The sequence below is a fragment of the Odocoileus virginianus genome, chromosome 22 (assembly GCF_023699985.2).
Source record: "Odocoileus virginianus isolate 20LAN1187 ecotype Illinois chromosome 22, Ovbor_1.2, whole genome shotgun sequence".
NCBI lineage: Eukaryota > Metazoa > Chordata > Mammalia > Artiodactyla > Cervidae > Odocoileus > Odocoileus virginianus.
The window spans coordinates 10,130,249-10,150,928 of record NC_069695.1 but is presented as its reverse complement, the minus strand read 5'-3'; the positions used below and the strand labels follow the sequence as shown (position 1 = coordinate 10,150,928).

At 47.2% G+C, this 20,680-nt stretch overlaps 1 protein-coding gene across 50 annotated transcripts in view; it reads right to left on the bottom strand.

Annotated features, from left to right (window-relative positions):
- MBD1 (methyl-CpG binding domain protein 1) overlaps window positions 1-20,680 on the bottom strand; it is a 53,538-nt gene that overhangs the window by 31,790 nt on the left and 1,068 nt on the right. For 5 of the 50 annotated variants that reach the window (XR_011482680.1, XM_070452551.1, XM_070452538.1 and 2 more), the window contains exons 2-17: window positions 20,194-20,328; window positions 13,672-13,786; window positions 13,408-13,574; window positions 13,242-13,324; window positions 13,039-13,079; window positions 12,518-12,664; window positions 12,299-12,427; window positions 12,047-12,121; window positions 11,822-11,947; window positions 11,670-11,738; window positions 10,916-11,083; window positions 10,252-10,551; window positions 10,021-10,158; window positions 9,543-9,674; window positions 9,396-9,457; window positions 3,279-3,462 (exon numbers count right to left, since the gene is read on the bottom strand). Coding sequence is in view for 31 of the 50 variants with exons in the window: in XM_070452551.1 (XP_070308652.1) it covers window positions 3,279-3,462; window positions 9,396-9,457; window positions 9,543-9,674; window positions 10,021-10,158; window positions 10,252-10,551; window positions 10,916-11,083; window positions 11,670-11,738; window positions 11,822-11,947; window positions 12,047-12,121; window positions 12,299-12,427; window positions 12,518-12,664; window positions 13,039-13,079; window positions 13,242-13,324; window positions 13,408-13,574; window positions 13,672-13,786; window positions 20,194-20,303 (2,046 nt within the window). In the remaining 19 variants the exon portion in view is untranslated. Of the gene's footprint in view, window positions 1-3,278; window positions 3,463-4,543; window positions 4,814-5,155; window positions 8,293-9,395; window positions 9,458-9,542; window positions 9,675-10,020; window positions 10,159-10,251; window positions 10,552-10,915; window positions 11,084-11,669; window positions 11,739-11,821; window positions 11,948-12,046; window positions 12,122-12,298; window positions 12,428-12,517; window positions 12,738-13,038; window positions 13,080-13,241; window positions 13,325-13,407; window positions 13,575-13,671; window positions 13,787-20,193; window positions 20,329-20,680 lie in introns of those variants that run through there. The other 45 variants (XR_011482681.1, XR_002318423.2, XR_011482683.1 and 42 more) reach the window with 45 other exon arrangements.

Here is a 20,680-nt window from a genome sequence, read left to right as displayed (position 1 = left end):
ATATAGGATATACACAACAAGTTTTGACAGTGAGATATCCTTTACTAAGAAGGAAGCAAGGAAGACAGAAAGGGAGGAAGGGAAAGAAAGAAAAGGAAAAAAAAAAAAACTAATGGCAGAATTTGATTCCTATTTCTACTGTCCCCAGAAGTTTAATGCAAGAGCTGTGATCCTGACATTCTGGGATAACTTGAATTTCTGTAAACATGTTCATTTTATACAAACTTTCACCAAAAAGTTGGAAATGCATACACCATTGTGAATAAATATTGACACATTTGCTAAAATCATATGGACTATATCTTTTTTATTTCTTCATTGCTACCATGAAGCCTGCCTACCAGCATCAAGTTCTCAATATGAATCAAGAGGAAAAATGAATGAATGAAACTGTTCATGGGTGGGCTTGATGTGACTCCTGCCCCTCCTGGGGCCACCATGAAACCCATGTTTTTGAGCTTTGTATTTTCAGCCAGGTTTATCAAGTCACCCTTAGGTGAGAAGTCAGACTCTGGTGTGCTGATGCACCTTAACAAAGGCTTTAACTCGTTGCAGAGAATCAGTCTGATCATTTACACTGAGAGAATCATTGTCTGGATTACCAGAAGACTTGGTAATTGAAACTTGGTAAAGGAGTCTCTAAGGAAAGGAAATCAACATTTGAAGACAGCCTCATGACAAGATTCAAGGTTCAGGCTATACATATGGGTGCCTAGAATAGTTGAACAAGATAATACAAAGCTGAGGTAGGTTGGAGACAGAAGGTGATGGCGAAGGTTACATCATAGAAAGCAGCTAGCTCATACTGAAATTATTTAAAGCCTAGATTTAGTTAACAAACTACTGTTCTCTAATATGTATGGCATCCTATGAACGCAGATTCAGTGATAACAAAGCAGAGTTGGGTCAAGGCTGCACCCTGAGCAGGACACACTCAGGCTCCGAGTAGACAGGCGGGCTGAGAGCAGGAACCAAGTGCCAAGGCCATCAGGAATCAACCGTCTTAAGTCATCAGGGCAAGAGTCAGGCTCTGAGGCACATTTTGACTAAAGAGGAAATAGCAGTGGAGGGCAGCGAGAAACAGACTGAACAGTAGCAGGGAATTAGGAAGCCCTTTAAGGCTGTGGCATCCTGGGTAGGAAGGACTTTGTGGTCAGGGAGGACCCCGTCTCTGGATGAATAAAGTATGATCTGGAGTTCCCTAACAAGATGGTGCCAATCCATGCAGTCTCAGTATTATGTGCTCAAAACCTGTACTGTTTAACAGAAAAATAATATAAACCAGATCTCCAATTTAACATTGATGCAGCTGTATTTTAAAAAATAAAGAGAAACAGGAGGAATTAATTTTAATATATTTTTATTTAACCAATATATCCAAAATATTATTATCTCAATACGTGACTCTAGGCATATTACAAGTGCTCAAATTTGTGGCCACCATACTGGACACTGCAACTCTTAAACCATGCTAAAATCAAAATAAAGGGTTTCACAACTACCCTGTACTTTCAAGGTGACCGAAAGCTTTTGTTACTGTAACATCTCAAATTAGTTTCTACTATTACAGTTTAATGTCTTAAAGAATAACATCTTACAAGACTAGGTTTGAGTCTGGCCTCTACTGATAACTGTGTGATCTTGAGCAAGTTACTTAACCTCTTTAAGTCTCAGTTTTCTCACCTGTCAAAAAGAGCAAAACAAATAGCTCTCTTAAAAAAAATTATTTCAAGAAGTAAATAACTAGGTCCCTAGGAGGCACTCACCAAACAGCTGCTCCTTTTGCTGTTTCATTACTTCAGACATTACATATTTCACCACCTTCTCTTGAAGAAATTGTTTAGCATTCAAGTCTCACCTCTGGTGGTTTTAACTCTTCTCCCATCACGACTCTACAACCTCTAACATCCACACTTCTTATCACACTCTGACATCTGAGATACACCAGGGCTGACCTTTTCCCTTTCCTCTTTCTTCTTCTATAAACATAAAATATTCAGTAGGCCTGCTTCTCTGGTTTGGTGGTAATTTGGTGGAATGGAAATCCTTATTGGTTTCCGACACAAGGAATGTCACCTGACCAGTAGCCCAGCTGAGCTCAGGGTTCAGATACAGAACCCAAAGTACATCCATTACTGTCCCTCATAAAGAAAATAATCATCACCTTGAACCCTACAGACTGTAAAAGACTCCAGTCTACTCATTTCCAAACCCAGATCCTACAGTCCCTGGACCTAAAGAAGAGGGAGCAGGTCTATAAATTAACTGACAACTGCTTTGTGCATTACAGGGCACAATAAAACTGTATTTTTCGTGGTCTCTGCTCTTTCTTCCACAGCGTGCTAACACAGACAATACGGCACACCGTTATCAACCGTGCTGGCACACTGCGTTAATCTTTAACGGTTTTGTGCGTGAGCGAGTTGTTTCTGCAATTAGATAGCAACTTGAAGGCAAGGATCAAACTTTCAGAGAAAGCGAAATCTCCCAGGGCCAATGTATTCACCCCTGTACCTTCCACAGAGTTGTGCACACAGCAGGGACTCAAGTGATACCTCTATCGGTGCTTAACTACACATGGAGGTTTTCTAGCCTGTGGAAACTAGAGTGTAGAAGCAAAGGAATGCAGGTGCATGGACCAACTGTCCGAGGTTCCGAGCGGCGCTCAGCAAATTCTGCAGCACACAGTGTTCCCCTGGCCTCCTACCACCACCACTGCCTTAAAGGCAACCAACCTCCTATTCCCAGGCCTGCAAGTATGTTTCTGTTATAGTTGAGTCAGCAAAGGAAGGGCCCTAAAACCACTCAAAACCCCCATAGTCCAGCACTCTTCAACAGACTGTTTTCCTAAGCGTACAGAACTAGGCCCGGCCGTACAGCTGAATCACTGCCAGTCCAGACCCCAGATTTCCTGCCACCTGACCCAGCGCCCTTTCCTTGACACACACACTCCGCATTTCAAGGGCACGACCTCTTTTAAAAGTCTTGCAAGATCTTCAACCTTCAAGATCTCCAGTGGTGATTCTCCAAATACATAAACTAAATACAACCGACGCGGGGAGGAAAAGGGTAGGGAGGGACGAAAAGGGTAGGGAGGGACGAAGTACGAGAGCTTTTAGGCAAGAGACCTTTTTCTTCCCTCATTCAAAATTCAAACTACTGCCTCAGGCATCTGCTTCCCTTGAGAGAACCCCTACTGGGTACCAAGGTTAGGTTGGGTCCTGAGATGGGGGAAGATACAGAAAACGGTAGGATCCCAAACACATATCCGTGCTTACCACCATCACCACTTTGGGAGTGGGCCCCTTAACCTCTCTCTGTACGATGCCAAGCCGCTGGCTGTACATTTTGGAGCTCCCTCGGGTCGGGGGCGGTGTCCGCCGCGGTTCCCCAACCACAGGTACCAGCGGGACGAGCTTGTGAGATGCACAGGTCTGGTTGCCAGTGTTGCGCCTCGGGGGTCTAGGGACAGGTGAATGGGACGGAAGTTGGCTCCGTTACCATGGTGACCATAGAAACGGGCACTCGCAACTTCCTCTCGGAGTGGAAGAGCTGAGTCTGCGCAGTCCTCACCCCGCCCTTGGCCAGGCCTCCCGCCGACTTCGCTCCCTTACTGCTAGCAGAAAAGCGCCTCCTTAACCCGAAGTGAAGTCGAAGATTTAATTACATTCCAATTGATTTTGCTATTTATATCCTGTAATGTCTAAAAGCATGAGTAGAGTTAGCGGACACTTTGTAGGATGGTCAAATTTTGAGACCATCTCTAAGTTAACCTTCAGGGCAAATCATCACATGACAACCTTATTCGCGTAGTTCTTTACAGGAATTTAAAGGTATTTTCACACATAAAGCCTTTCAGTCTCACAAATACCTGACTGATGGAACAGCGGGTATTATCCTCATCATACTACTAAAACAAGCTGAGAGAGCCTAACTGGTTTGTCAGCTAACCCAACCAGTAGTGACAAATTTGTTAATAAAACCAGGAAACTAGGGCTTACACTTGAGGAACCCTAGGATGGGGGGGCAGCGGCACGATCTGACTGGGCACAATAAAGACCAGGGCCAGGACGTGGATCAGAATTTCGGTGATCAGGCTCTGGCATTCTGGATCCCAGGCAGAAAAAAAACATAACACAAGTGAGGAAACCTAAAATGGGCCCTCAGCACAGGTGGAGACTACAGCTGAACTTCCGCTCAAGAGCAAACTGGTGAGTGAGTGAAAGTCGAAATCTTGCCCGACTCTTTGCGACCCCATTAACTATACAGTTCATGGAATTCTCCAGGCCAGAATACTAAAGTGGGTAGCCTTTCCCTTCTCCAGGGGATCTTCCCAACCCACGGATCGAACCCAGGTTTTCCGCATTGCAAGCGGAATCTTTACCGAGCCACAAAAAGTGGTAGGTAATACCTAAAAGTCAAATAAGAATGACACTTTGGTACTTCCTGCAATGGAAAGAACACAGAACTTTTAACAGGAAAAAAAATTAGCACCTAGTAGGTCACTGACGTGTAATAACAAAAGCACAACTAGTACTGCGTATCCCAATTTAAGACCGCAATTTACTATAAATCAGCATTCCCTAATCATTTGTAATCCGCCCACTTCGGATTTTGCATGCGGCATGTTTCTAGGTTTGGACTCCATTTCCTGAATTGTTCGTTCAGCCTTTCAGCCACAAAATAACGTCTCTTCTCTTTTGAAATTTTTTAATAATTCTCATTTTTGTCTTTTATCTCCTATAATGCTTCTTCTTTCAACTGAAGTTCGGTAAAATACTCATTTTCATTTACTGCTAAGAGTCTACGTAGCCTGAAACAAAAGAAAGAAAAGAAATTAGACGATCGTCTCCGCTCCCTGAACGGGGTCCTGAGAGCTAGTTGCTGGATCTTCAATTCCCACGGGTGCCTGGCCCGCTGGCTGATCTGGTCTGGTGACACCACACCCTCAGAAGGGCAGTGACGTCCTCAGCCTAGGGGCGGGGTTTGGTAAAAGCCAGATTCTCGGGCGCCCGTTGGGAACCTCCGAGGTCCACAGCCTGGAGGGTCCCATCAACGTGAATTTTCGGCGACACGGGAAGCGGACTCTCGGCGACACCCGGCGGCCCTGGAACGTCCCGGCGTCGGTCCTGAGCTCCTCGCGCTGCGCCCTTACCCCGGGCGTGTCCCGTAATTTAATCCCGCTTCGGTTTAGCCCGCGGAGCCACTGTGAAGAGGGGAGTTGGCTTCCCTCTGCGATGATTCTGGACCGCCTCGGCCCAGGGGAGGCCACGCCCCAGGGACAGGGAGTTGAGGGGCAGCGTCTCTCCAGCCTGGCCGGAGGACCAGGGTCCGGGCGCCAGCGCCCCCTGGTGAGCGTATTCAGAGGGTGGCGGGACCGGCCCTGGCACGACGACCAAGTCTCAAACTCCAGGGGGCTCTACAAGTGATTCACCCAAGATCCTTGAACAGAACCTGACCTTGATCTTGCCACCCACTTTCTATACTAGTTTCTCAGAGGCAGTCTATCAGCACTTAAGCACCATTAAGATACACCCCCCCCAAAACACTAAGTATATATAAATCAGTAAACGGGACAATAAAAATCATTTTAAAATAATTTTAAAATAGAATCAGCATAAACTATATTATTTCCAAAGCCTATTGTGCCCCAACAAGGTCACGCAAGGGCTGTCCTCCCAACAGTTTCCTGAATTCTGTATTTTCACCATTAAATTCCAAGATAAAGTTGGAAGTTCATCATTTGTAAATACATATTGATGTATTTAATAAAACTGCATGGACTATTATCTTTTTCATTCCTAAATCTCAGTATTAAGTACAGTGCCTACCACGGGTCAGGTTCTCGATACCTGAATGAATGACACAAAAATAGCCGAGACCAGCAAGTTTTCTCTGGATGGGCTTGGCAGAATTTCTGTACTTGCTGGGGTCACCATGAAATCCATGGTCTTCAGCTTTGCATTTTCAGCAACGCAGCTTTACCAAGTTATCCTCAGGTGAGTTGTGAGACCCTTAGGAGCTGATTCATGGCAGGGTGGCTTTGTAACGTGTCACCTTGACTAGGCTACGTTTCCCAGTATCCCCTTCCCTGCATGCTTCCAGTTAGGACAGGCCACGAGAGATTGTGCGTGGGAACTGGAGGGCAGATGCGAAGCAGCAGCACACTCGGAAGGTTGCTGCAGGAGCACCAGGCACTGTTGCAGTTCACACATGTCATTTATCTGCTGGCTCACCTCGTTGGTATGGGGCAACAGTCAGGCCTGCAGCCAGGCCTGCAGCTGCTCCACCTTCCCCAGGATCTTCTTTCAGCTTTTCTAATTCCTGGACCAGATGCATATTTAACTCTGTGATGAAGGGCACCAGCTTCTTCTGCAGGACACCCACGTCATCGAAGTTGGAGGTGGTGAGAGGCTGACATGGCTTCCAGGCCATCCTTGCAGTTTCCAGCTCGTGCTCGTGGGCGCGAGTGTGTCCTCCGTCTCCCACATTTTACATCCATCTTCCCTTCCCGATTGCCTGCCCTGCAGACTTCAAGCTCCAGCATTAGATGCAAAGACAACAGCCTTATACAGACTGTTCAACCAGCTCCCACAATTGCATAAGACCAAATCACCTACAATAAATTCCTTAATATACATATTTATATACACATATACACATATATAAAATCTTTATATTAGTGCTGCTTTTCTGATTGTATCTTGACACACACGGTAACCACTTTATCTCATGAGTCAGAATGCTATTCTCAAATTACATTTAGGGCATCACTGTCAAAATACCACCAGAATATGAGGATTGGGTGGTTGGATCCTGGGAGGGAGCAGAACAGTATCCAGTCTTGACTCTGGCTGAAATAAGTAGGGTGAGGCAAAGGAAGGAGCAAAGAAGGGGGCAGAGAGCTGTAAATGAGTTAAAGTAGAGCAACGCTCACTTCACTTCTGAATTCTCTCAAGCTGCGAGGCTGGGACTACAGTAAGCAAGGGAGGCACATAGGCTACAAACTCAGGAGGCCGGCACTTAGTCCCAGCCCCATAAAGCTAAGTAATGAATCACACATGTAATCTTTTTGGCACTTTATGAAGAACTGGAAAGTGAGGCAGGGCTGAGCCAAGACTGGCCCTTAGGCGGGACTTGAAGCAGGAGCTCAGACTCCTAGAAGACAGGGGCTGAGTAGAAACCAAGTTCAAAGGTCATCAAGGGACAAGGGAGGTGAGTTGTGAGGAAACAGGAGCCAGGCCAGGAGCTTTCATTCTGTAGACTGCTTTGGCTGAGGATAGGGAGTGACGGTAAGTATCAGCCGTGGGGAAAGATGCCCTTTTGGGTTTGAGGAATCCTATGTGGCACCCAAGGCCTGGGAATAACGCAGTCTCAGGAGCCATGCGTGCTCTGACAAGGTGGCACGATCCACACTGTCTTGGTGTTTCCTATGCCACCCCAGGGGCAGCAGTTTGTAAGGGGTTTATTGTTATGCTTAGAAGAATCCACTTTTATCAGGTTGCTGGAAACTTGTTAATATGACACTATCACACACTACTGGATATAGGTTACAGGTAACAGTTTAGTGGCTTAACTTAAAAACAAGGCTTTTACAACCTGGGCTTGATCTTGGTCCTAGGCTCTATTGATACTAGCTGTTCGAAACTGAACAAGTTATTTAGTTTCTCTGAATCTCATTTTCCCTTCTGCAAAAATGGGCACAATCAATGCCATTCTAAAAAGATGTTTTTGAGGATTAAACCAGGTCCATGGGAGGAACTCAACGAATAGCAGTTCCTTTCCTCATTTATTCACATTACATTCCCAATACATTCCGAACTGCTGTCTCCCTGAGGAAATGTTTAGAGACACTACAAGGTCTCATCCAAATCCATTTAGAATTATGTATGATGATGGCTTGTTTAGGCCGAAGGTGGCTTTAATCACGTCGGCTCTCCCATCCCAGCTCCCCCATCTTTAATATCCACACTTCTTATGACACTCAGGCTCCTGGGGTTTGCACTGGTTGGAGGAGATGCATCAACTTTCTACTCTTTGTCTTCCTTTTCTGCTCATTTCCTCTATAAGCTCAGAGTACTGAACAGGCCTGCTCCTCTGGTTTGGTGGTAGGTTTTCCCAGTTCCTACTGACTCCCACACAAGCCCTGGCAATCCATCTATGGTCCAGTCTCTGAGCAGATCAGTGTTGTCTCTGATAAAGTCGGTCTGTAAATATCACCTTGAGTCCTATAGTCTGCAGAAGCCTCCAGTCTACTGCTTTCTACCTCCAGGTTTTTTAAGGTCCTTGGACCTAGAGAAGAGGGAGCAGGTCTGTATGTTGAATTAGGTTCCCTATGTGCAAAATGAAGCATCACAAAACCATTTCCTACTCTTCCATTTCCCCCTAATTATCCCTTCCCTCTCTTCTACAGTCTTCCATTGCAGACAACATAGCACATCATTACTGTTCTGTTAATATGTAATGATTTCATGCATAGGGGAAATGGCTTCAATACTTGAATTATAAGCTCCCTGAAGGCAGGAATCCTATGTCTCCTGCAAGACAAGCCTCCCGGGGTCATTGATTCACCACTGTGTGCCCAGCAGGGTCTCAATCAGTACTTCAGTACTCGCCCAAGTACAGATGGAGCAGTTTCTGGCCTGCAGACATTAGTCTGCAGGAACAAAGGAATCCAGGGGTTCAGGTCAACAGTTTACGTTGCCCGCCTGGGCTCCGTCAGGGCTCTCATCAGTCCTGCAGGAGGCAGCATTCCCCTGACCTCCTCCCACCAGCCCAGTCCTATAGTCCTCCCACCTCCCTATCCTTCCTTCCACTGCCACACCTGTAGGGACAGTTCTGTGCAGCAGCTGAAACAGTTAATGACCTCAACAGGCTCCAGAAAATCTCAAGAAACACAGCCTGATTCCTTCCACTGAGGATACTCCAGTTGTGTGTGGGCACCAGTCACAAAGCCATCTCAGGACCAGATCTCCTGACCACCCCCCACTGACCAGCCCACCCATTCATCTATTGGAAACTCCACAGGCCTTCAAGACCCCAAATGATGATTCTCTAAATAAGAAATTATAAGTCTGACCCCTGTGGATTTTCTTAAGGATACGGGGGGAAAGCTTTCCTTATCTTCCCTTTTCTTTCCAATCTCAACACAGGGTACCAACTCTTCTCCTGACATCAGCTCCTGTAACCCTCCTCAAGGAGAGCCCTGGCCCAGACCTCAGGAGAAATCTCTAAGGTCCTGCACACATTCCATCACTGATGGTGACCAGAGCAGTCGCATGGGGTCTTTACCTCCCACTATCCCATGTCAAAACGCTGACTGCTCTCATGACTCAGGGCCCACATCTGGCCAGAACCCCCCACTCCATCCCGACCCCTCACAGTGTGGGGCACACCTTGGCAACCAGACTGCTGTGTCCCGGAGGCGGGATCCACCCAGGCTGAAAATCTCCGTGATCTGGGGAAGAATTAACATCAGGGTCACCATGACTGGTGGGCCTAAAGCAGGATCAGGACAGGGTGGGGTGTCCCCCAGCACTGACCACGGGCGTGCCAGCCCCTCCTGCCTCCTCCTCTGGGGCCAAGTCAGAGGTGGAGACATCCTTGTTGTCCTCCTTGTCCTCCTCAGGGTCAGGTGGCTCTTGCTTCACTGATGGCAGGCCTGGGTCTACTGCCTGGGAGAGGTGGGAAATGGGCAGTTGTCAGAAGGGCAGGGCTGGCCTGAGGAAAGTGTCCCTACCAGCCAACCTGTCCCTGTGCTGACACTCCCATTCCGTCACACCTGAGCACAGAAAGACCATCTGTCTACAGACCTTTCCCATTCCTCACAGATTTCCATTTTTCTGTTAACTGGGCAGCAAAGCAGGCCACACTAGTTGCCTGGGGAGGGTGAGGCATCTGTCAGACAGGCGGGATAACTCTGTGAGAGGCTGTAATCAGCACACCTATTACTGTGTTCAAAGAACCACCATCATGGCTCCCCATCACTCTGCTCACAGACCACCCGTCACTGACCCCCACCTTGCTGGGGCAGCCGGGCAGCAATACAGGAGAAGTCAGGATGGCTGTGCCCGGTGTCCAGTCTTCCTGGGCATCCGCCTTCTCTTGCTTCACCTGGGGTAAGGCCACAACCCAACTCAGGCCAGGGCACTGGGCCTCCTGTGTGAAGGAGGATGGCAGCAGACTTGGTCTCAGCGTCCCTGCACGAGGCTGGGTGGGGTTGGGAAGGGCAGGAGAAGGCGGGACCCTCACCTGCAGCCGAGCTTCTGTGGCAGCTGAGGCTGGGCCAGGCACCGGGACGGGGCTGCTCGCACCCTCCCGTAAGAACACAAGGTCAGTGCCAGGTGGGGGCAGCACAAAGCCGCCACCTGCTTCCTCCTTCACGGGGGTCTGGGCTCGGTCTGGTTGAGCTGCGGGTGTGGCCGAGGGAGGCTTCAGGGTCTGACCCAGATGGGGCCTTCGAGTAGAGCCAGGCCGCTTTCGACGAGGGTGAGCTGGGGGTGGCGATGCCCCATCTTCGGACTCTGCCCAGACACTTGGCAGGAGCCGCTTCTGTGAGGAGAGGTGGCATGTTATGGCCACCAGGTACAATACTACCCTGCCCTGATCGATCCACCCAACCCCGTTAGTCTCAGCAGCGAATTTCCTTATGGACAAGCCCCTCATCACAAAGGCTGTGAATCTCCTACTGGCAATGATAGTACCTCCCAGTTTCCTCATTTACCCCAGCACAACATCTGCTAACTGGTGGTAAACCCACTGACCCACCCACCACTCTGAAGCGGCAGGACCCACCTGGCCTGTCCCACTCACCCTCCAGGCCTGCCTGCCCCTCCCAGGCATCGGGTGGCAGGGGGTACGAGGGGGAGACTGGCACTATTCCTCCCACCCACCAGACCCTTCCTGCTACACCCACCATAGCAAACTGCAGGCACTGGCGCCAGCGACACTTCTGGCGCTTCTGGTTGCTGCCCCCAAATTTGGGCTTGTCACAGCAGAAGTCGCAGTGGCCACAGTCCATCCGCCGCAGGCAGGCTGCACAGGCCCCACACTTGCGGTTCTGCCGACGGTTTGTGTAAGGCTGCTGGGAACAGGGGGTTTGGGGGCTGTCACTAGGATAGTGACAGTGCTGTTCCTGTTACTCATCCACCAGCCCTGCTGGAGGGAACTGGTTCGACACTAGTCTTAGCCTGGCTCCCCACTAGTCACACCTCCGTGTCTGCGAGTCCAGCACCAGGCAATATCACTGTACTGGAAAGCCCTTGATACCATGAGGACGGCGGCTGCTTCAACACGGTATCCATCGCTCTATCTGCTGGTCCCCCACTAGCTACCAAGATAACGTCTCTGACCCCCGCCTCCAGCAGAATTTTGCAGATGCTCCATTAGCTCCCATCACTGCGCCTGGTCATCCTATGTGGACTTCGGGCACTGTGCCAGCTTTTCCTCTGCAAGCCCCATCAGAGCGTTGGTTCATCTGACACCAGGTCCTGTGACTGCACCTGGGGATCCCATATTAGTTCCTACCCCACTGTATGCTCAGCCCATACTAGTGTCCATCACTGTGCCTTACTACTCCCCTATTAGGCCCATTGCAGCTTCTGCTTCTGTGGGATAACCAAGCGCCCTGGGAGAGTCTAGGCTTATTCAGGTAGGGTGAGGCCACTCACTAGCTCGTCCTCGTCTACACAGTAATAGATGAATTCAGCAGGTGGCGAGGGGGCCAGGGCTCTGGGGTGCTGCAGAGGCAAACGGGGTGGGGTCAGGGCAGGTAGTTGGTGAGGCTACGGTTGTGCCGTCCCCCTGCCCACCAGGGCCTCACCAGCTCTGGAGACTCTGGAGGCTGCGGTGGAGGAGGTGGAGGCAGAGGCGGTGACTGGGCTCGGGGTGGACGCCGCCGGGGCACCACCTTGGAGTCGCAGCCTCCCCTGCGGCGGCCATGTTTACCCTGAGAGAAAGGCAGAAGGCAAGTTCAGGCTTGGTGGCACAGGCAGACAGAAAGCATGCGAGGGGAACAGGCAGGCAGAGTGTGGGCTGGGGCACTCACAGCAGGGGGAGCCACAGCGAGGGGAGGGCGTCGTTGACATCGCTGATGGTGGCGACGGAGGCGGTGAGCAAGGTGCTGGCAGACAGGGGCAGACAGGGGCAGGCAGGTGGAGCCAGAGAGGTGAGTGTGAGGTGGGCGAGAAAAGAAAACATGAGGTGGGCAAGGCCAATTGGAAAGAAGGAAGCAGGAGCAGCTTTAACAGCAGAGTAAGCTCTGCCCCAGCCCCCACCTGCACCCCCCACTCTGACTTACCCGGAGGCAGCGCCGCTGGACGCACTTCCACTGGCGCCGGAGCCCAGGGCGGGGAGGGCGAAGGCAGACTCGACAGCGGCCACAGTCCTCTCGGGTCTGACAGCCCCGGCACACGCCACACCCTCGGCTCTGTGGGGGCCGGAGGTGTGAAGCGTGGGGCCAGGGCTGAGGGCCAGGAGCATGGGTGAGCTTTGGGCCCACCCCACCTGCCTGACTCACCCTTTCCACAATGCGGAGGCACCGTCTTCGCTCACACTTGCAGAACAGCCCCGAGGCCACATCGCGGGGCAGCTGCAGGAGGCAGGTGGAGCAGGCCCCGCAGTCTTCCTTCACCTGGCAGGCCGTGCACTCCCCACAGCCCACACGCTGCCAGGAACGGTGGGGCAAGGTCACGGGTCCAGGCGGAGCGGCTCCAGGAGCACCGCCCCTCACGTGTCTGCTGACCCCACATTAACCCCCATCACCACGTCTTCGGGTCCCCGTCTGCCTCATCGCTGTGGGTAACTAGGGATGAGCCGCCACCACCACTGCAGCCGGAAACGCCGTCTACTCCCCTGTGACCCTGACCAGTGTCGACTGACCAACTTCCATCACTGTCGACTGCCTGCAGCTGGCTCCCTACAAAATGACCCTGACACCTGTGGGTCCATCACTGTTCCTTCGGACACTGGACTCTGACCAGCCGCCATCACATCCTGCTCCCACCGCACACTTGTGAGGAGGAAGTAGGCTGTGCTTACCTTAAACATCCTCTGCTCCCGATTGAAAGCGATTCTCTGTGCTATGGGGAGGGAGAAAGAAATGTGAAAGGAGCACCAGGTACCTGACCTCATGACTCCCTCTGGCCTGTCACCTACCATCAGCCTCTAGCCAGGTATCTGTGTGCCAGGCTGACACCTAGGCTGCTCCAGCTCTACCTCCCAGTGCCCCAGGGGCTGCTCACCTCGGCAGTCCTTGCACAAAGTCTTGAGCCGCTGCCTTCGGGTACCATCTCCTGAAAAGCTGATTCCACAGTTCTCACAGCACCTAGGATGGGAAACGTGGGTGTGGGGCCCTGAGTGTACACCCAACCACAACCCTCATGGACTTGACTCTAGCCCAACACTCACCCAGGTGCAGGAAGTGAAGCTGGGACTGTGTCAGTGTCAGCCTTGGTGTCATCCCTTGGTGCCTCCTTCCTGACTTCACTCTTCTGAGGTCCAACCTGACACTTCCGAGCCTTGGCTGGCTTCGAAGGCTTCTTCCGCTTCCTGCTGGTGATGGCCAAGGAATGAGCCTGGAAATGAGAGCAAGGGCAGGAAGGACAGAGACCCGTGGGTGGGTGTCAGAGGAGGCTCAGCACCTGTGCCCGAGTACTCCACACCGTACAGTACCTTGGGGGATGGATAGCAGAGGACGCCTTGTTTGAAGTCAAAGAGGGTGAGATCACATGCAGGGCCCAGGTATCGGGTCAGCTCAACTTTGCTTCGGATCCTGTCTCCTGTGGGGCTGAGGATGGGCCAGGACAGGTTGGTACCTAGCTGGAGCCACTGCCACTCCACCCATACGACCCTCCCACAGGGCTGATGACCAGGCCTGTAGAGCTGGTGGGATACAGGAAGCAGCCTGGGATCAACCTATGAACCCCAACCAAGAAACTACCCCAAGTAACTCCAAACAGCAGGAATATAGAAGGTGTACAAATGCCAGCATGTAGACAAACATCAATAAATAATACAAATGTAAACAGATGTGCACAGATTTATAATGTGTGCCACTACTGGGATTTCACATAAGTGACGGGAAATACAAATAGCAACACAAATAAATTAAATAACATACATGTATAGCATTATATACTACATACGCAAAATTTATACAAGGAAAAAACATGTTTTAAACATAGCTGGCTCCTGAACAACACATATATAAACTGCACAGGTTCACTTACACATAAAATTTTTTTCAATAAATATATTGAAAAACTTTTTGGAGATTTGTGGCTATTTAAAACAATTCGATGAATCATGTGGTCTAGAGATATTGGAAAAATTAAGAAAAAGGTGTGTCATGAATGTATAAAATATATGTAGATACTAGCTATTTTATCATTTACCACCATAAGATATATATATGAAGTCTATTATAAAAAGTTAAAATTTACCAAAATATGTACACAAATACTTAACATCATATGTGGCACCATTTGCAGTCAAGAAAAACATAAACAGAAGTAAAGATGCAGTATTACATCATAACTGCACAAAATTAACTGTAGCACATATCATACTACTATAATCATCTCACAGCTACCTCCTGTTGCTGCTGCAGTGAGCTCAGGTGTTGCAAGTATTTACTTTAAATGGCATGGAAGGCTAATCATCTGAGTGAGAAGTTTGTTTCTCCATAAAATTGAGCATCACAGTAGAAAGTGACCTCTTGCAGTGGTTTTTCTCATGTCATTTTCATCATATTTAGTGCAATACTGTAAGCTTTTAATAACACCTAGGGACCCGTAACAAAGTGTCACTTGTGATATTGGAAGTGCTCCCAAGAAGCAGAGAAAAGTCATAACATTACAGGAAAAAGCTGAATAGCTTGACATGTACCGTAGATTGAGGTCTGCAGCTGTGGTTGCCGCCAATTCAAGATTAATGAATCCAGTATAAAGTGAAAATGAAAGTGTTAGTCACTCAGTCGTGTCCGACTCTTTGTGACCCCATGGACTACAGCACACAAGGCTCTCCTGTCCATGGAATTCTTCAGGCAAGAATACTGGAGTGGGTTGCCATTTCCTTCTCCAGGGGATGTTCCTGACCCAGGGATGGAACCTGGGTCTCCTGCATTGCAGGCAGACTCTTTACCATCTGAGCCACCAGGGAAGCCATCCACGGTTAAGGACTATCATTTTAAAAAAAAAAAGGAAGAAAAACAAAGGGAATTCAGGCACTGTTGCTGCAACTATGCCAGCAGCTCAAAAACCTTCTACTTTTTGCAAAATGTTTTTATCTTGTACTGAAAATGCAGCTTTTATGTGGATGCCTGATTGCTATAAGAAAGTCATACCTATAAATATAACAAGATTTGAGAAAAAGTCAAGTCATTATATGACAATTTAAAGCAAAAGGAAGGTGAAGGCTCTAAAACTGGGTAATTCAATGCCAGCAAAGGATAGTTTGGCTTAACAAAAGTCAAGATAACAGAAAAAGCGGCTTCTGCTAACCAGGAGACAGCAGACAAGTTCCCAGACGCCACTAAGAAAATCACTGAGGAAAAAGGCTATCTGCCTGAACAAAGTTTTAATGGAGATGAAAGTATCGTATTCTGAAAAGAGGAAAAAAAAAAAAAACGGTGCAAAGGACATTTATTAGTAAGAGAGAGAAGTGAGCACCAGAATTTAAGGCAGGAAGCGATAAAATAACTCTACTGTTTTGTGCAAATGCAGTCAGGTTTACGATCAAGACTGCCCTTATTAATAAAGCTGTTAACCCTCAAGCCTTGAAGGGAAAAGATAAACACCAGCTGCCAGTCTTTTGGTTGTACAAGAAAGTCTTGACAGTGAGAACCATTTTTTTTAAATGGTTCCATTGATGCTCTGTCAGGAGGTATCTCACCGGTTAAGGGACAGATTTTAAAGTTTTTTTTATATTGGGCAATGCCCTGCCCACTCAGAACCCCATGAATTCAACAGCAAAGGTGTTGAAGTGGTTTGTTTGCCCCCAAACACAATGTCTAATCCAGCCTCTAGATCAGAGGGTTATAAAGGACCTTTATGGCTCCTTACACGCAGAACTCTATGGAAAGAATTGACAACACTATCGAGAATCTTCAAAGACAGAACATCCTAAAAGTCTGGAAAGATTACACCATTGAAGATGCCATCATCCTTACAGAAAAGAGTACGAAAGTCATCAAGCGCAAAACAATAACTTCCTGCTAGAGAAAACTGTGTCCAGATGTTGTGCATGACTTCCCAGAATTTACAGCAAAGTTAATCAAGGAGATCATGAAAGAGATTGTGGACATGGCAAAAGTCAGGGAGAGGATGAAGAGTTTCAAGACATCGATCTTGGACTCAAGAGCTAACAGACATCATACCAGAGGAATTAATACAAGACAACTTGATAGAAATGACTGCTGCTGAACCAGTACCAGATAATGAGGAAGATGAAGGAAGAGTGCCAGAAAAAAACTGACATTAGACAATCTAGCAGAAGGGTTCTGATATTCAAGACCACTTTTTATTTTATATGACATGGGCACTGAAATTAAAGCGAACAGAGGAAGAAAGATTGAGACAATGTAGAAACATTTCTGGAGAACTGAAAAAGCAAAAAAAATTCAGAGAGAAATTACAGTGCATTTCTATAAAGTTATACCAAGCGTCTCTGCCTCTCCTGCCTACCCCCACCTCCTCCTCCTTTTGCCTCTGCCACCCCTCCTCAGCAAGACAAAACCCCCTTTCTCTTCCTCCTCAGCCTACTCAACATGAAGATGACAAAGATGAAAACCTTTATGATGATCCACTTCCACTTAATAAATAGTAAATAATAACCAGGCTGTACAGTTAATACTTGTCTATCACGTTTGTGGGTGAGTGTCCTTGTGTGAAAATCTAACAACTGTAAGGCAAGAACTATATGAGAATTTCCCTGGCGGTCCAGTGGTTAAGAATCTGCCTGCCAATGCAGGGGACTTGGGTTTTGATTCCTTGTCCAGGAAAATTCCACATGCCGTGGGGCAACTAAGCCCATGCGTTGCAACTACTGAAGCCCAGGTACCTAGAGCGTGTGCTCTGCAACAAGAGAAGCCACCACAATGAGAAGTCCATGCCAGCAACAAAGAGTGGCCCTCACTTGCCACAACAACAAAAAGCCCCCGAGCGGCAACCAAGACCCAGCGCAACCAAAACAAAAGAAGAACTGTATGAGACATTTCTGTGTCACCATCATCATCACTGCCCAAGTATTCATCTATGCAAGACTCAAAATGGATAGCCTATCTTTATTCAGGCATTTATAGGTGAGTGGCATTTAATATAAAATTAATAATATGTTAGCTTTCTTACTGTTTTATAACTATGCTTTCAAAGAATTACATTACCATACAGTATGCCTCGCTCCCTGGTTAATTAAAGAAACTGCCTATCATCACAGGTAAGTGGCTTGAAAAAAAAAAAAAAAAAACAATGTAACAACACTGTATCATGAATATGATTATAATACTGTGTGCCATAAAAACTTTATAACAATTTATTCATTAGTGTACAGGCTAGGCTACCGGAAGGCAACCATATTGCTCCTTCTCAGTCATCAATGCATGAATTGTTATACCTGTAAATAAACATAAATTTTTCATATTATGTTTTCATTTTTTATATCTGATACTAGTAATATGTATAAGATCTACAATGCCTTGTATCATATAATATTCCTGTAGGCACTTGACAGGCAACTTATCCTGTAAACAGATGATGTAAATTTAATGTATTGCTAAATACAGTACAGTGCTGTGAATGAACTTTTTCTTCCTTATGATTTTCTCCTTTTTGGGCTGCACCACTCAGTCTATGGGATCTCAGTTCCCCAAACAAGGACTAAACCTGGGCCACAGCAGTAAAAGTGTGGAATCCTAACCACTAGGCAACCAAGGAACTCCCACATGATTTTCTTTAATCTGTTCTCTAGCTTATTTTCCCACAAGAATACAGTATATAATACATACAACATACAAAGTATGTGTTAGCCAACGATTTGTTATTGATAAGGCTTCCAGTCAACAGTAGGCTATTAGTAGTTAAGCTTTTAAGGAGTCAAAAGTTATACTTTTGACTGCATAGGGGATGGGCTCCCTAATCCCTACATGGTTCAAGGGGCAAGTGTATGTGTACAAACAATATACATAGCAGTGTAAACAAATAAATGCAACTACATACAAAACAAAGCATAAGTCACTGATGTTGGGAGATAATACTCCACAGGTCACTCACATTTTTGCATGTCTTGCAAGAGAGGCACTGACTACCCTTTGCAACGAGCTATTTTTTCAAGGATGTGTGTACAACATCAGCCTTGGAAGATAAGAGAGGGTGTTCTTCCAGAGCAAGAGAAGGCATCCTTACTGTCCTAACAATTAAAGATTAGATTCCTTAAGCTCGGAGTTCCTTTCCTACCACAGTGTATGCGCAGATGCTAATTAAGTAGCCCTCCTCATGTCACCCTGTGGGAATTGGCATTTGGGGAACTGGCACAAGAATGATGATATACCGGATACTGCTGATGCAGTGAGTAATAAACTGTCTTTCACCTCTGACCTCAGGGTCCCATATCTCCTACTGGCCTCCCCAAAACTGAAACACACTCACTTGCCCTAATTTGGGTAAAACCTCTGGCCTCTTCTATTATTAATCACTGCACTTATTTTGAAAGTTTTATAAAAACTGTAAATATGTGAATAACTGTACAATATAGACATAAAATTATACTTATTTATAAGCATAATAATAAATGTAATTCTAATTACAATTTTACTGTATTCCTCTAAGCAAACAGCAACTTACACACAAAAAAGTTTAGAAAATTTAATAACTACATGACTAACATATTCTAAAAGACCTCAAATCCTTAAACGTAACTTTGTAAACACATATTTTCATGTATTTATAGTCAATTCTCATTATTCACAGTAATTCTGTTCTATAAAGTCACTTTAAACACTGAATTAGTGAGCACAGAATCACTGCTCCTAGAGGGACTACAGGTCAAGTTCCTGTAAACCTCTGGTCACATTTTTGTCAACCAATCAGTATATAACCTTGTTTTATGTGTGTTTCTGTTTAAAGACACCTTAGTTAATACAGTCCTCTTACAAATAATTAACTACATGGCCTCTGAATGATTTAAAACTAGGAGTTTTGGAAGCCATCTGTGTTACACAGGCTCCTTTGTCAATGTCCTTGTAAACCAAGCCAGCCTCATCAGCATTGAAAACCTACTCTTCCTCATAACTCTTTGCCTATACAGCAACTATCAGGTGTTTCTTAAAATTCTTCCACGGACTCTTATCTGCAGAACCTGCCTCACTTGAAAATTCAACACTTTTCACGGAGTATCACCTTTGGAAACGTGTGAGCTAGCCAGCACCAGTTGAAACTGGCTTACCATTTCTGTAACCCTGGGAACATCACAGCCGATGTCCTTTGCTTCTGGCTTCACCACACTGTCCACGAAACTCTGGTCACCATCTCACGGAACCACAGATTTAGCCACTTTTCCATCTTTTCCTTAGCTTTATCATGTACTATAAACGTTACTTTAGCACTTCCTGGAGCAGCCTTACATACTAATTGGCTAATTTCCTCTTCTTTTTCTAGATATACTGCCTTTTTGATTCATTAACATTGAATTCACAGCCAACAGCACTGCAACTCATGCCTGAACGAAGCTTATTTAACATGCATTTTCTCTATATGGCACAGAACAGACTTCCTGCACTTGGATCACTGGACAGCACTTCAACACTAAACTCAGGGCAACTCTGCAGAGCAAAACCACCACTCAAAAGTGCAGAAAACAGGACACAAAGTAGCCCTCAAAAAGGACACTTGTTTACAGCATAAGAGCTAATGTAAGAAATCTTCATTCAATCTTGACTGGGAACACATGCATCAGGCGCCCTATTTTTTGCCGCTCTGTGCATATCCACAAAAGATCATGAAAACACAGTAATTATGACTTCAGGGGTACAAAGAACAAATCTTAGTGAGTAACCAAATCTTCAAATATGGAACCTGCAGATAATAAGGATCAACTGTACATGCATAATTTAATTACCCATAAATGTAATCACACAGCCCTGATTTCACCCTGCCTAACCAGGTTCAGTCCTAACCCCTTTGTCCACAACCCACCCAGTACCTCTGGTAGTAGGTGTCTGAGCGTCCGCAGGTGGCACCTGACTTGCGAAAAACCTCACGGCGCTTCCAGCCGGGGCCCAGGGCTGGGCAGTCCAGCCAGTCCTCAGCCATGGGGACCACGGGAAGCAGCAGCGGCCTGCAACATGGAAGGGGCAGTGGGAAAAACTGAGGCTTTAGAAAGGGACATGTTGTGCCACACAAACCTGTTTCTATTCATGCTTGTTTAAGACCTAGGACCTGCCACAAGCCACTGGCCAACTTAAGGAAGGGTAAAGCCCCATTCCCACTTCGTTCGTCTCTATCCTGAGCCCAGGAGCTTGTCATCACCCTCGCCCCCTTCTTGATCTGGCAGTCTTATCCTCAACCCAAGGGTCCCCATCCTCAACGCATTCCTCACTCTCACCGTCCTAATCCCCAGTTCCTCCTGAGCCTCAGCCAGAGAGACCGCATTCCTCACATCCCTAGTGCGAGAGGCCGCCCGACAGGAC